The sequence below is a fragment of the Pituophis catenifer genome, unplaced genomic scaffold, assembly GCF_029215685.1.
Source record: "Pituophis catenifer annectens isolate HBS135680 unplaced genomic scaffold, rPitCat1.0.hap2 SCAF_8, whole genome shotgun sequence".
Lineage (NCBI taxonomy): Eukaryota > Metazoa > Chordata > Lepidosauria > Squamata > Colubridae > Pituophis > Pituophis catenifer.
The window spans coordinates 71,130,395-71,142,316 of NW_027256888.1; the positions used below are offsets into that span (position 1 = coordinate 71,130,395).

Consider the following 11,922-nt stretch of genomic DNA (forward strand, 5'->3'; position numbering starts at 1 on the left):
ACACACACAAATGAATTGTGAGCGTTCCAGTACTGGAGGTTTTTAAGAAGAAATTGGACAATCATTTGTCTGAAATGGTATTGGGTTTCTTGCCTGAGCCGGGGGTTGGACTGAAAGATCTCCAAGATCCCTTCCAACTCTATTATTCTGTCGTTCTGGATCTATGAGCTCAGAAGTTTCTCTCAGCCAACTCTGAATTGTCACAAAAACTTCTGAGGGCTTTTTAATATGGCATGGGTTTTGCAAGGAAGTATACTGCACTCATTGGTCAATGAGAAAAGCAAGTTCAGGTTACTAAAAGAGCTCGTGCTCTAAAGAATCATTGATTATGTGCCATTGTCTATGGAGATTCTCAGTCATCCAGGTCATGGTTGTCCCAAAGGTGCTTTTTTCAAGAGGCAACTGGACTTCCTGGTTGTTTTTTTTTGAAGACATTTCGCTTCTTCAGCTCAAGAAGCTTCTTGGATGAGAAGCTTCTCTTCAAGCTGAAGAAGCTTCTCGGATGAGAAGTGAAACGTCTTCAAAGAAAAACCAGAAAGTCCAGTTGCCTCTTGAAAAAATCACCTTTGGGACATTATGTGCGGTTGTTTTTGACTCCTAGCATCTACAATAAAAAACGCCATCTTAAATTTTCATTCTCTGCTACTTGCAAAACCGCCAAAAACTGACAAGGTGAAGGAAAGCTCGGTGGCTTTTTTTTTCATTTCCTGAAGGCCAGTCCAATATTGGGATAAAATGGATTGTATCTTTCCACCCAAATCCACCGTAACCAATAATCAGCTAGGCTCTGTAGTGTGTTTATGATGCAAGTCATAAAAGTACTATAGGCAGGATCTTTGCAGATCCCCTCATATTGTAGGACGGCATGGCTAGAGAATCAGTGATTTTGGCAGAATGCATTTTAAAGGAAATTTTGTTTCAAGTCCTTTTGTTGCTGAAAGCCATCCCTGTTGAATTTCAGTCTGCTATGCAGCTGTGAAAGGTGCACCAGAAGTGGAAGTGAAGAAATATAATCTTCAGCCCTTGGCAAATACTCTGTAAAGATAACAATGTTGGTAGATTCTTCTGAGCATTTTGAAGATGCTTGTTTTTCTTCTTTAAATACCCGTTCAAAGGAATACTTGGTCTCACAGGGCAGATAGGTTTATATCTGTATGAATGTCACTTCAGATTGCAGGTGGGGCTGATAACACATTTCCATTTTAATTTTTTTTTTTTAAAAAAAAAAACATCCCCATATAGACAAAAACAATGTAACATAGTTCTAGTAAGATTTGAGAATCCTAAGTTTCCCTACAGCCATCAAGGACACTAAGAAAACAACCAACCAACCAATCAATCGTTATCTTCTTTTTTAAATTAATCTACCTCACAGGGTTACGCCTCAGAACAAAGGTGAGATATAAGTGTAATGAGTCATGTAAGATTATCTCTGAACTTTTAATTTCTAGACTATGTAATTTTATAAATGGCTTCGTCTATATAGTTTATTTGTTTGCTTCCATTTTAATTATGTTTAGAGTTTTGTTTTGTTTTTGAGTCTTTCAGTCAGTTTATGACTCCTGGCAACTTCCTACACAAACCCCTGCAGTTTTCTTGGCAAGGATTTTCAGAAGTGGTTTTTGCCCTTTCCTCCTCCCTGGGTTTGAGAGAGTATGACAGACTCAGGGTCACTCAGTTAGAGTACTTAAATCTGATTAAATCTGAATTAACCTGTCAGAATCCAGAACAACAATTTAAAGGACTTTCTCCCTTCCATCTGGTTCAAAATTGTGCAGATGTTTGAAATGTGTTTGAATATTAGTTGCTCGGGTTGGTAGTTAGACTGTTGGTTTGAGCTCCGAGCTTGGCAATTTGGTTGCAAACATTTCGTCACCATTCGAGGAGACATCGTCAGTGCGTTTTGAGTTGTGTTCGTCTGCCATGTTTCGTCTATGACGAAATTTGTAACCAAATTGCCAAGCTCGCAGCTCAAACCTACAGCATTGTGCAGATGTGTCAGATTGAAACTTTCCCCACTTTTTTCAGAAAAAGTGCAAATACTTGCATCTGACAAGATGCAGTCTTCCGTTTTACTTCAATACATTATTAGCAAAATTCTGTTGCCTATCAAATCTGCCATAGTGGGTTATATATCACGTAGTCAAGATGTAAGCCAAGAAGATTTCTTAGAGTAAGCTTTTGTGTGGAAAACTGGAGAAAAAAAGACAATTTGCTATTTATTTGGACTTGGCTGTTTACCTGTGTGGATTTTTTTAAAAAACCAGTTTCTGATAGACGGTGGAAATGTTGGCTAGTTTGCTAGTTTGCTAAATTTAACCTGAATTTGTCTATTTAAAATGAAAACAATATGTTGTAATCTGGAATTGTTTTGAGTTTTGAGTGAGGAGACACAGTCCACTTGAATTGTTCTACATAACCTGTTCCCCCAAAATAAGACATCCTCTGATAATAAGCCCAATCGGGCTTTTGAGCGCATGGCAATAAGGCCAAGCGCTCATTTCCGGGTTCAAAAAAATATAAGACAGGGTCTTATTTTTGGGGAAACACAGTAAATATAAGATTGCATGAATGTGTTTCTGTGTGTGGTAAGGAAAAAAGAACTTGTTATTTCTTTTACTGATCTGTAAACAAAAATAGCCTTTTTCTTAAATTGTAATAGATTAGGTTTTGTTGCAAGATGTTTGCTTACCTTGTGGGCTGTATCTTAATTAATTAAATTTCATCTCTGTTTAGTCCCAGTGGAAAATGGACTCTCCAATCAATTGCCCATCTAACTTGGAAAGTTTCTTTAAAGTGAAGAGCTCTGGAGAGGTTTAAGATTGAAGGTTAAAGTTATGCTGTAGAAAGAATTTTAACTAAAAAAAATTGATTTAATTTATATAAATCTATAATGGTAGATGACGTCAAGCACTCTTCTATTTGCGCAATGCTTTTCAAATTTAATTGAAGATTAAATTGAAGCATGATTTTTTTTTGGATCAGTTGTTTACCATTTTACAGCAAAAAACAACATTAGAATACCTTTCCTACTGATTCGCTTAGGTGGGGATTATCGTTATCCAAATCTAACTTTAATATATTTCATTTTTAAAATGTCACTAGCAAAGGGAGAGGGCAGCAGCGAAGTGGCACTTTCAGTTGAGGATTTTCTGGCAGAAGTGAGATTAGGCTCTCTCTCTGTCTCCAATTACTTTTTGAAAATAGCACAAAAGGAATAAGGATGATGTAGCTTTGTTTCCAAGGAACAATTTTGCTTTGAAAAGGAAAGGGGTTAAGGAAAGGGGGAAAGGGTGATGCCTCCAGCCAGCAGCTTTATATCTTATCCCCGTGAAAATCTTTTTGAAATGTCATCAGTGAAGGCCTCTTGAGTGGTGCGGTGGCCTAGAGGTGGCACTCTCGCCTCACAATCAGGAAGGTGTGAGTTTGATCCTAGGGAGAGACAGATATTTCTCTCTCTGGGTGCAATGAGAATATATCTGCTGAAAAAAACTCTGCATTGGGGATAGGAAGGGCATCCGGCCAGTAAACACTCTGCTAGCTCCATTCACTTGCCCAGACTCCACCCCGCAAGAGATTATGGGGTCGTTAAAAGAAGAGGATGATCAGTGAAGGCCTCTGAAAAAGGCATAGGAAAAGCATTTTTTTTGCTCCAGTTGCATTCTTACATAGTGTTGATCGAAAACAATTCTGGATTGGACTTCATTATGGACCAAGGGTCAAAAAAAGAGATGCTGTTTGTCAGATAGATGAAATCAGAACCTTCTGCTCAGCCGTGATGAATTTTAACCCATGTACTGATCCCAGGATAAAAGTTAGTCCAAGAATGTCAAACATTTAAAGCAACTTGTGAAACTGATTCAGGTAATTTCCCTTTTAGTCTCAAGGAAATGAGCCAGCTATGAATCCAATATCCATTTTACCCAAGGCAAGTTTTCATTTTTATTTCAGTCACAAAAAATGGAAAGTTTTGCTTAGGATTATTATTGTTATTATTTGCAAAAAGCCTGTTGTGATAGGAACACGTGTGTTTTTTTCCTCCTTCCCTCCCTAAAAAGTTCCATTTTTATACCTGTAGATTTTTGGATGACATTGCCACGTCCTTTGGAGACTGCAGAAAGTATAAGAAGGAATAGGGACTCATATCTAGCTTCGGTGTGAGAAGCAGTGCAAGTGAAGATATAAGGAGTATGTTCATCAGATAAGTCCACCTGCACCCACCTCCACTGTGTGCATGAATGTCTTTTGCTGGCTTGGGCATAAGAGGTGGGGTTTTATTATGCTTGTTTCAATAATCATATTTACTTAGCCCAAGCTGCCAATTCAAGTATCTCTTAGAACAAATCAGGTGAGTTCTGTCTTGTTGAAGTCAGCAACCTAGTCTCAACTTCACTGGAATGAGTCTACCCTCAAGGGCATAACTATGTTGATTCTAAGATAGTAGAGCTTATTAAATAACGCTTTCTTTCTGTTGAACAGGGCTATGCAGTTCTATTTAGCAAGGAACATATTGTATGTAAATATCTGTACCGATTCCCCCTCCCTTTGTTTTTGTCACTTTCCTGTAACAAACCATCATTGTTCCTTCTGTACATTTCAAAGGCCACTGTATGCCTCCATGTGCTACCGCTGGCCATTTCCTCCGTTGGTATTCCTCCAGCGAGGAAAAGGCTTAAGGGTTTCAGCTGTATATAGAGTCATTTATGTATATTTAGCAAATCGAGTGGGACTTCTGGCCAGTAATATGTTTTGAAACAAGGATATCCCGGATCTCTGAATCCAAGTAGCAAAGTCAAACTGTTCACCTTGCCATGTCCATCGTGTAAGACCTAAATTGCATTTGCTATATTTTTGCACAATTGGCATTTCACGTATAATTTACAGTGACCAAGAGCATGACTTTTAGTGTTGAGGGGAAAAAAAAAACACCATTTTTTAAAACACCGTTTCTCTCTCTCCATATATATATATATATATTTATATATACTGTATGGAAGAAAAACAACAACAACACACAAAAATCCAAAGCCGCTTGTTCAGCATCAAGACTAGAAGAAGAAGAAGAAAAAGAAGACGAAGAAGACGTGTCCAATTTAATTTCCAAGATCTTAGTTTTGAACTTGATAAGTCACAAATAAGTGATGTGGATGAACTGACCAATGTGAAGCTTGAAAAGGAGATGAACATCATTACATTTTGTTTACTTCTTCAGCCATTTTACTTTCTACCTTTCATTGTTTCCTGTGGGTGGTAAGAGGGGGAAATGGAGGAATTTTGGCTTTGTTCATCAACCTTTTGTGGATCAATGTTGAGTCAATGCATTCTAACTTCTATTTGTTTTGAGTTATTAAAAGCAGAAGGGAGTCTATTTTCCCCTTTGTGCCAAAAAAAAAAAATTTAAGGAAAAAAAAAATCCTTTTGGAGTCTAAATATTTTCGCTTTGTTGTCTTGATTTTTTCCCGTGGTCTGTGGGGGGGATTTTATTCTCCAATTCAATATATTTCTCCAGGAGAGAAATCAAGCTAGCTTATCATCAGAATGTTGTCTCTGAAGAACAAGAGATCTTTCCTGCAAACCTGTGGAGCTAAGAGGCACATCTACTGTATTTTTCGGAGTCTAAGACACACCTTTCCCCCCCAAAAAAGAGGGTGAAAATCTGGGTGCGTCTTATATTCTGAATGTAGCCCGGCCTGGCTTCTCAAGCGGAGGTTTCAGAGGGTGAAAAAAACATCAGAAAAGAAGCTTCAGAAAAGAAGCCCCCAAACAGAGCTTCAGAAAAAAAGCCCCAAACAGAGTTTCAGAGGCTTTTTTTCTGAAGCTGTTTTGGAGGCTTTCAGAGACAGAAAAAAAGTTTTTTTTCTGAAACAGATTTCAGAAGTTTCAGAGGCAGGAAAAAAAAGCAAAAAAAAAAAAAAAAAAAGCAAGGCACAGAGCTCACAACCAAGGAACCTGTTGCTAAAATTCACCTCTGGGAACAGCTGTTTGGAGGTATTCCGGGAGTCTGATCCACCTGCCCATCAGCTTTTTTCTTATTTTCCTCCCCAAAAACTAAGGTGCATCTTATACTCTGGTGCATCTAATACTCCGAAAAATACGGTATCATTACTATATATTTAGGGCATTAATTTCATTTTTTAAATATAAATTTTAAACTTTCACCATGAAAGGATTTTTGAACAGATTTATGGGATTAAGATACACACACAAACACACACACACACACACACACACACACACATACCGAAATCAAATTGACACCATGAAATAATGCTGAGAAAGCAAAGCAACAAAAGTCAGAATTGTAGCAACAGACTTTCAACAGGAAAGGAAGCATAAAAGCATTTGAGAAGTAAAGCACAGCTCTACACACAGTTTTCAAACTCTTCTGGAATACCATAACAGGTAAATGTCTATGGAGACCCTCCATTTGGGTCCCACAACAGGTGGAAACCATTAGGATATTTTGAGTTGGGAGCAATATCAGTCCTAGATGAAGTTACTATAAAGGTAGTGACTTCTAGAATTTGGAATGCCCTATTAAAACTGTTCGCCAGTGCTCCTTATTATAGCTACTGAGGTGAAAATAAAGTCCAAAAACAGTTCCAACGTATGGACCTGATCTGTCAACCTACATTCACATTGCATTATACAGTATAGTTCATGCTAATCTTGGCTAGTGTCCAAAAGGATCTGCCTATTCAGGGGTGTCAAACTCAAGGCGCGTGGGCCAGATCCAGCCCATGGAGTGCTTAGATCTGGCCCATGAGACCAACCTGGAAACAGTGAAGGACCAGCCCGCGTGTCTCTGCCAGCGAAAACAGCTTCGGAGGGCCACGGGCAGCCCTCACAGGAGGACGTCGCAGCCGAAAATGGAGCCCGGGTGGGCCGAGTTACATCGAGTTGGTCACGCCTACCCTTTCCACATACACCCTGGCCACATACACCCAGCCCTCCCCCCCGGCTTATATTATGTTTAAAATGATTGGCCAGCATCCGTTGAATTCCAGACACTGATCAGAACATGCCATTCTTCACGAGATTCCATTGCGGATCGACTGCTAGAAGACCAAAGTGGCTTTGGAGCCTCCTTAGGTCTAAAGCCGGAAAGAAGAGCATGTGTCCAAACAAATGGGAGCACTGAATGATTAAGTCCTGAGTAGCTTCACTTGCTAAGCACTGGAATTCAATTATAGCCACAGTTTCTCAGTGTAAATTGCTCATCCACTTCCCCTTCTGCTTTGGATATGGCAGCATCAAAAACAACACCTTTGTCTCCCTCCAAAAACACACCTTCCAACACCTGCTAGATCAGGTAACTATGGCAACATAGGCCGCAGAAGACCTGTGGACTTCCATGCTGGCTCAGGAATTCTGGGAGTTGAAGTCCACAGGTCGTAAAGTTGCCATAGGTGGTAGATGGTAACTTAGACCTCTACCTTCACAACATTCCAGGTATGTCGACCTACCCTTGACTGTAGTATCATTTCCATCCTGAGCAAGCTGGACAGATACATACTAGAATAGTCCGATTCACCCAGAATGAGAACAAAACATTAGAATGAAAGGTAATCTTCAACTTACAACCATTCATTAGGCAACTATTTGACGTTACAACAGCATTGAAAAAAGTGATTTACAACCAACCCTCACATTTACAACTGTCCCAGGATTCCTACTGTAGGTCATGCGATCAAAATTATGGTAACTCACATATATTTACCACACTTGCAATGTCTCGGGGACAGGCGATGGACATTTGTGGCCTTTTTAGACAGCTTCTGACACGTAAAGTCAATGGGGGAGGCTGGATTTGCTTAACAAATGGACAATTCGGTTAACAACTGACAAAAAGATCATACAATTAGGCCTGACTCATTTAACAACCGCTTTGCTTAGCAGAAATTTTAGTCCTTCTGGCTGGGGAATTCTGGGAGTTGAAGTCCACCAGCCTTAAAAGTTGCCCTTATGGGGGACACATAGGAAAATTTTGGGAAATTAAAATGGTGGCTTAGTCTACTGGTACTCAACATAAAACCCTACTGCTGTCTGGCGACAGAGGGAGGACTAATAGACTCTATAAGGAGGATGTGTAAAAGGCTAATCATAATTTATCAAAAGAGGGACTGGTAGCCTATTCGATGCAGGACCCCTTCACTTGAGAAATGAATCAAATTTCCTTAGTGCCATTATCTTCCCTGAAATAATCATTATCTCCAGAAGAGAGAATATAGGAAGAATAGTACCTTGAAGGCTATTTTCTAAACTATTTTATGTTTAGTGCAGGAAGTTAAGGAATGTTCACAAGGATAGCTGTCCAGTGATCTGTTTAAAGCAGAGGTCAGCAACCTGTAGCTCTGGAGCCACATGTGGCTCTTTCATCCCTCTGCTGCGGCTCCCTGTTGCTGGTCGGCTCCACAATTGATAGGGCTTTTGGTTAGGACAGGTAGAGGAAAAAGGATGCTGCACTAGGAGGAGACTCTATAGTGGGGGGAACCGGACTTCCGGTCAGCAGAGGAAAAAGGACGCTGCGCTAGGAGGAGACTATGATGGGGGAACCGGACTTCCGGTCAACTCCAGAATTGAACGGGGGCTTCCGATTAGGACCTTTGTGGCTCTTTGAGTGTTTAAGGTTGCCGATCCCTGGTTTAAAGCCTGAGAGCAAGGAAGATCTTCAAGTACATCACCCAACTTTTCTTTTTTGTTTTCCTTTAGTTGTCGAACAAAATCTACTTTTTAAAAGCTTTGGTCTTTAAACAAACCTTTTGTTTTGCCCAAGGAATCTGCCTATATCTATATTAGACATATATATTACACACATAACATTTCTGTATGTCTAAAGCAGCTTGGAAATGTCCTCTGTATAGGTAGTCCTCTACTTATAACCATTTATTTTGTGATCATTCGACATTGCAACGGCCCTGAAAAAAAATGAATTATGAACAGTGATTCACTTCACAACGGCGGCGAGAAAAGTCGTAAAATGGGGCAAAACTCAATAACAGTCTTGCTTAATGACAGAAATGTTGGGCTCAATTGTGCTCGTAAGTTGTAGATGGGGGAAGTGGAAAAATGGTCAACGTTTGCTCCACATGAAAGTTCACAACGGTGTTTCCATCAGAGTGAGAAGACACAAAATGTCTATGTCCCAGCTGGCAGTGATCAGGAATAGGAGGTGGCTAATCAAGGATGCCATCTGCTGAGTCATTCATGTTACAGCACCAAGCTGGCTCTGTGCCCACATCACAGCTAGTTTGCCATGGGGAGAGGGCTATGAAAAAAGCAGGAAAATGGTCAATTTAGCTCCAGCTTTGTTTCCTGTAGCATCTTCTCAACCCTTGGCACTGCATAATTGTAGACACTCATGCTGCTCTGTTTCAAACTTGTCATACTGAACATAATACATATCACGGGACTTCTCAGCTGTCAAGCATATCAAGTTGTGAGGTGCCTCGTCTGTCAGAAGAATCACCATAAAGGCTGCCTTGATATGGGATGTCTTGGAATGAAGGTAGTCCTCACTGAATAACCAGTTGCTTGATGACCACTCCAAGTTACAATGGACCCCCAAACAGTGGTGGGTTGCCCCTGGTTCGGACTGGTTCTATAGAACTGGTAGTAAAACTGGTGGGAGGCTCTGCCCACCAACCCCGACGTCATCAGGAAGCTTCTGCACATGTGTGCGACCCCATTGCGAACCGGTAGTAAAGGTAAGTAGAACCCATCCCTGCATCCAAACAGTTACTTATGACCTGTCCTCAAAGTTACAACTACCTCAGCAGTCATGTGATTGCAGTTTGGGTGTTTGGCAATCCGTTCACAAATTTTGACTGGTTGCATAATCCATAGCCATGTGACCATGATGTGCGACTTTTTTTTTTTGCTTTCCAGCAAAAACAAAAACAAAAAAACCCCCACCCATTCAAGAGAATGGATTTGCTTAAGGACTATCATTACCATGGTAACAAGAATCAAGAGCATGGGAAGTATTAGTATTGTTTTATAAAACCCTAGTAAGACCACACCTGGACTGGGGGCTGAACTAGAAGACCTCCAAGGTCCTTTCCAGCTTGCTTGCTTATTATTTATATTCATTCATTCATTCATTCATTCATTCATTCATTCATTCATTCATTCATTCATTCATTCCAAAATCACTATTTGTGATATTCCTCAGCTGGCTTTCAGCAAGCAGAAGGGGGGGAATGAGGAAGCCAGATTTGTGTAACCATGTCCATGTCAGAGGTGGGTTTTAGCAGGTTCTGACCAGTTCTGGAGAACCGGTAAATACCACCTCTGACTGGCCCCACCCCATCTATTCTCTGCCTCCTGAGTCCCAGCTGATCAGGTAGAAATGGGGATTTTGCAGTAACCTTCCCTTGTCATGCCCACCAAGCCATGCCCACAGAACCAGTAGTAAAAAATTTTGAATTCCACCACTGGTCCGTGTGATTCAGTAAATGACTTAAGTGATTTGCTTAACGACCATAGCAAAAACAGGATGTAGACTTGGCACACCTCACTTAATATCCACCTTAGTGATGGTAGTTCTAGTCCAATTGTGGTCGCAAGTCAAGGACTTGCGGGATCTGTCCTCTGGGACAAGATTTTCTCTAAGATCTGGATGGCCCCCAAGCTGCTGTTAATTAGAAGAGCCATGAAGAGCTGCCTCTTCACCCAGGACTTTGGCAAGGAAGAGTGATGCTCCTCACTTCATTCATACTTCATTCCAAGAACTCTGTCGTTCTGGTCATCTTTGGTTTTTTGTTTTAGCTTTCCCCCCCTTTTATTAGTTTTACTAGTTGGATGCCCATGTTTCACTATGAAACTATGTGATTGAGCATCATAAATTGACAAAGCCTGAAACTTAATGTAGAATGTGTAACTCTGTAGCATCAGAGCATGTTAATATAAGCCAACTGGCAGTTGGAACAGGGAGAGTAGAATATCCCAGCTCGCAGGCTGGATGAGTCACGCAATGGCCATACCCACACCTGGTTTAGCGAAGGGGTAGCATCAGTGTGTGTTAATATAAGTCTACTGGCAGTTGGAACAGAGTTCCTTTGATGTGGGGAGGGGGAGTAGAACGTCTAACTCCTTAGCATCAGAGCATGTGAATATAATACTGTATATGAAATACTAATGATCTGATGGTCATTTCGAAAAATCCTTTCTTAGCGAGAACCTAGAAGCCAAGAAGAACAAATGTGCCAAATTTTCAGGTTGGTAGGCTTTACCGTTCTGGAGATTTCATGATGAGTGAGTGGTATTTTGCTTTTATATATACTGTATAGACTGTAATTTCTTTGTTTTGTTGTGAGAAAACTTATGACTGTTGCAGCATCCCCATGGTGACGTGATCAAAATTCAGATGCTTGGTAACCAGCTCATAGTTATGATGGTTGCAGTGCCCCCAGGTCACATGATCTTTGGACAATCAAAGTCAATGAGGAAGCCAGATTCACTTAACAACCCTGTTACTAACTTAACGACTGCAGCAATTGGCTTAACATGTTGTAAAATGGGGCAAAACTCATTTAGCAACTGTTTTGCTTAGCAAAAAGTAGAAATTTTGGGATCCATTGTGGACGCAAGTCAAGGACTACTTTTTATCAGCTCTTAGAATATGGTGAATGGCTGGGGTTTTTTTTTCCCCTGAGGTTAATCCTTTGGTACAAGTCAGTCAGTCACTTGAATAATGATCAGAATTTTTGTCAGGATCGTGATGTACAGTATCTTCTCCCCCTAAGATCGCCCACTCCCAGAATTCCAGTGCAAATTATGCGTATAATTAATGTTTGGATCTCGCGGGTACAACGCAGTGACCATAGGAGAGATTTTTGAAGATGTAAGTGCACAGGTCAGGATTGACAAGCTATAAATGAAATATTAGAAACACAAAGAAAAAAAGGGGAAAATAAAAAC

General features: G+C 40.4%; 1 protein-coding gene across 1 annotated transcript in view; it reads left to right on the forward strand.

Annotated features, from left to right (window-relative positions):
- Window positions 1-4,241, forward strand: part of MAPK10 (mitogen-activated protein kinase 10) — a 122,958-nt gene extending 118,717 nt beyond the window's left edge. The window contains exon 13 of the mRNA XM_070949075.1: window positions 4,079-4,241. Coding sequence (XP_070805176.1) covers window positions 4,079-4,136 — 58 coding nt within the window. The 3' untranslated portion in view covers window positions 4,137-4,241. The remainder of the gene's footprint in view (window positions 1-4,078) is intronic.
- Window positions 4,242-11,922: the final 7,681 nt, after the last annotated feature.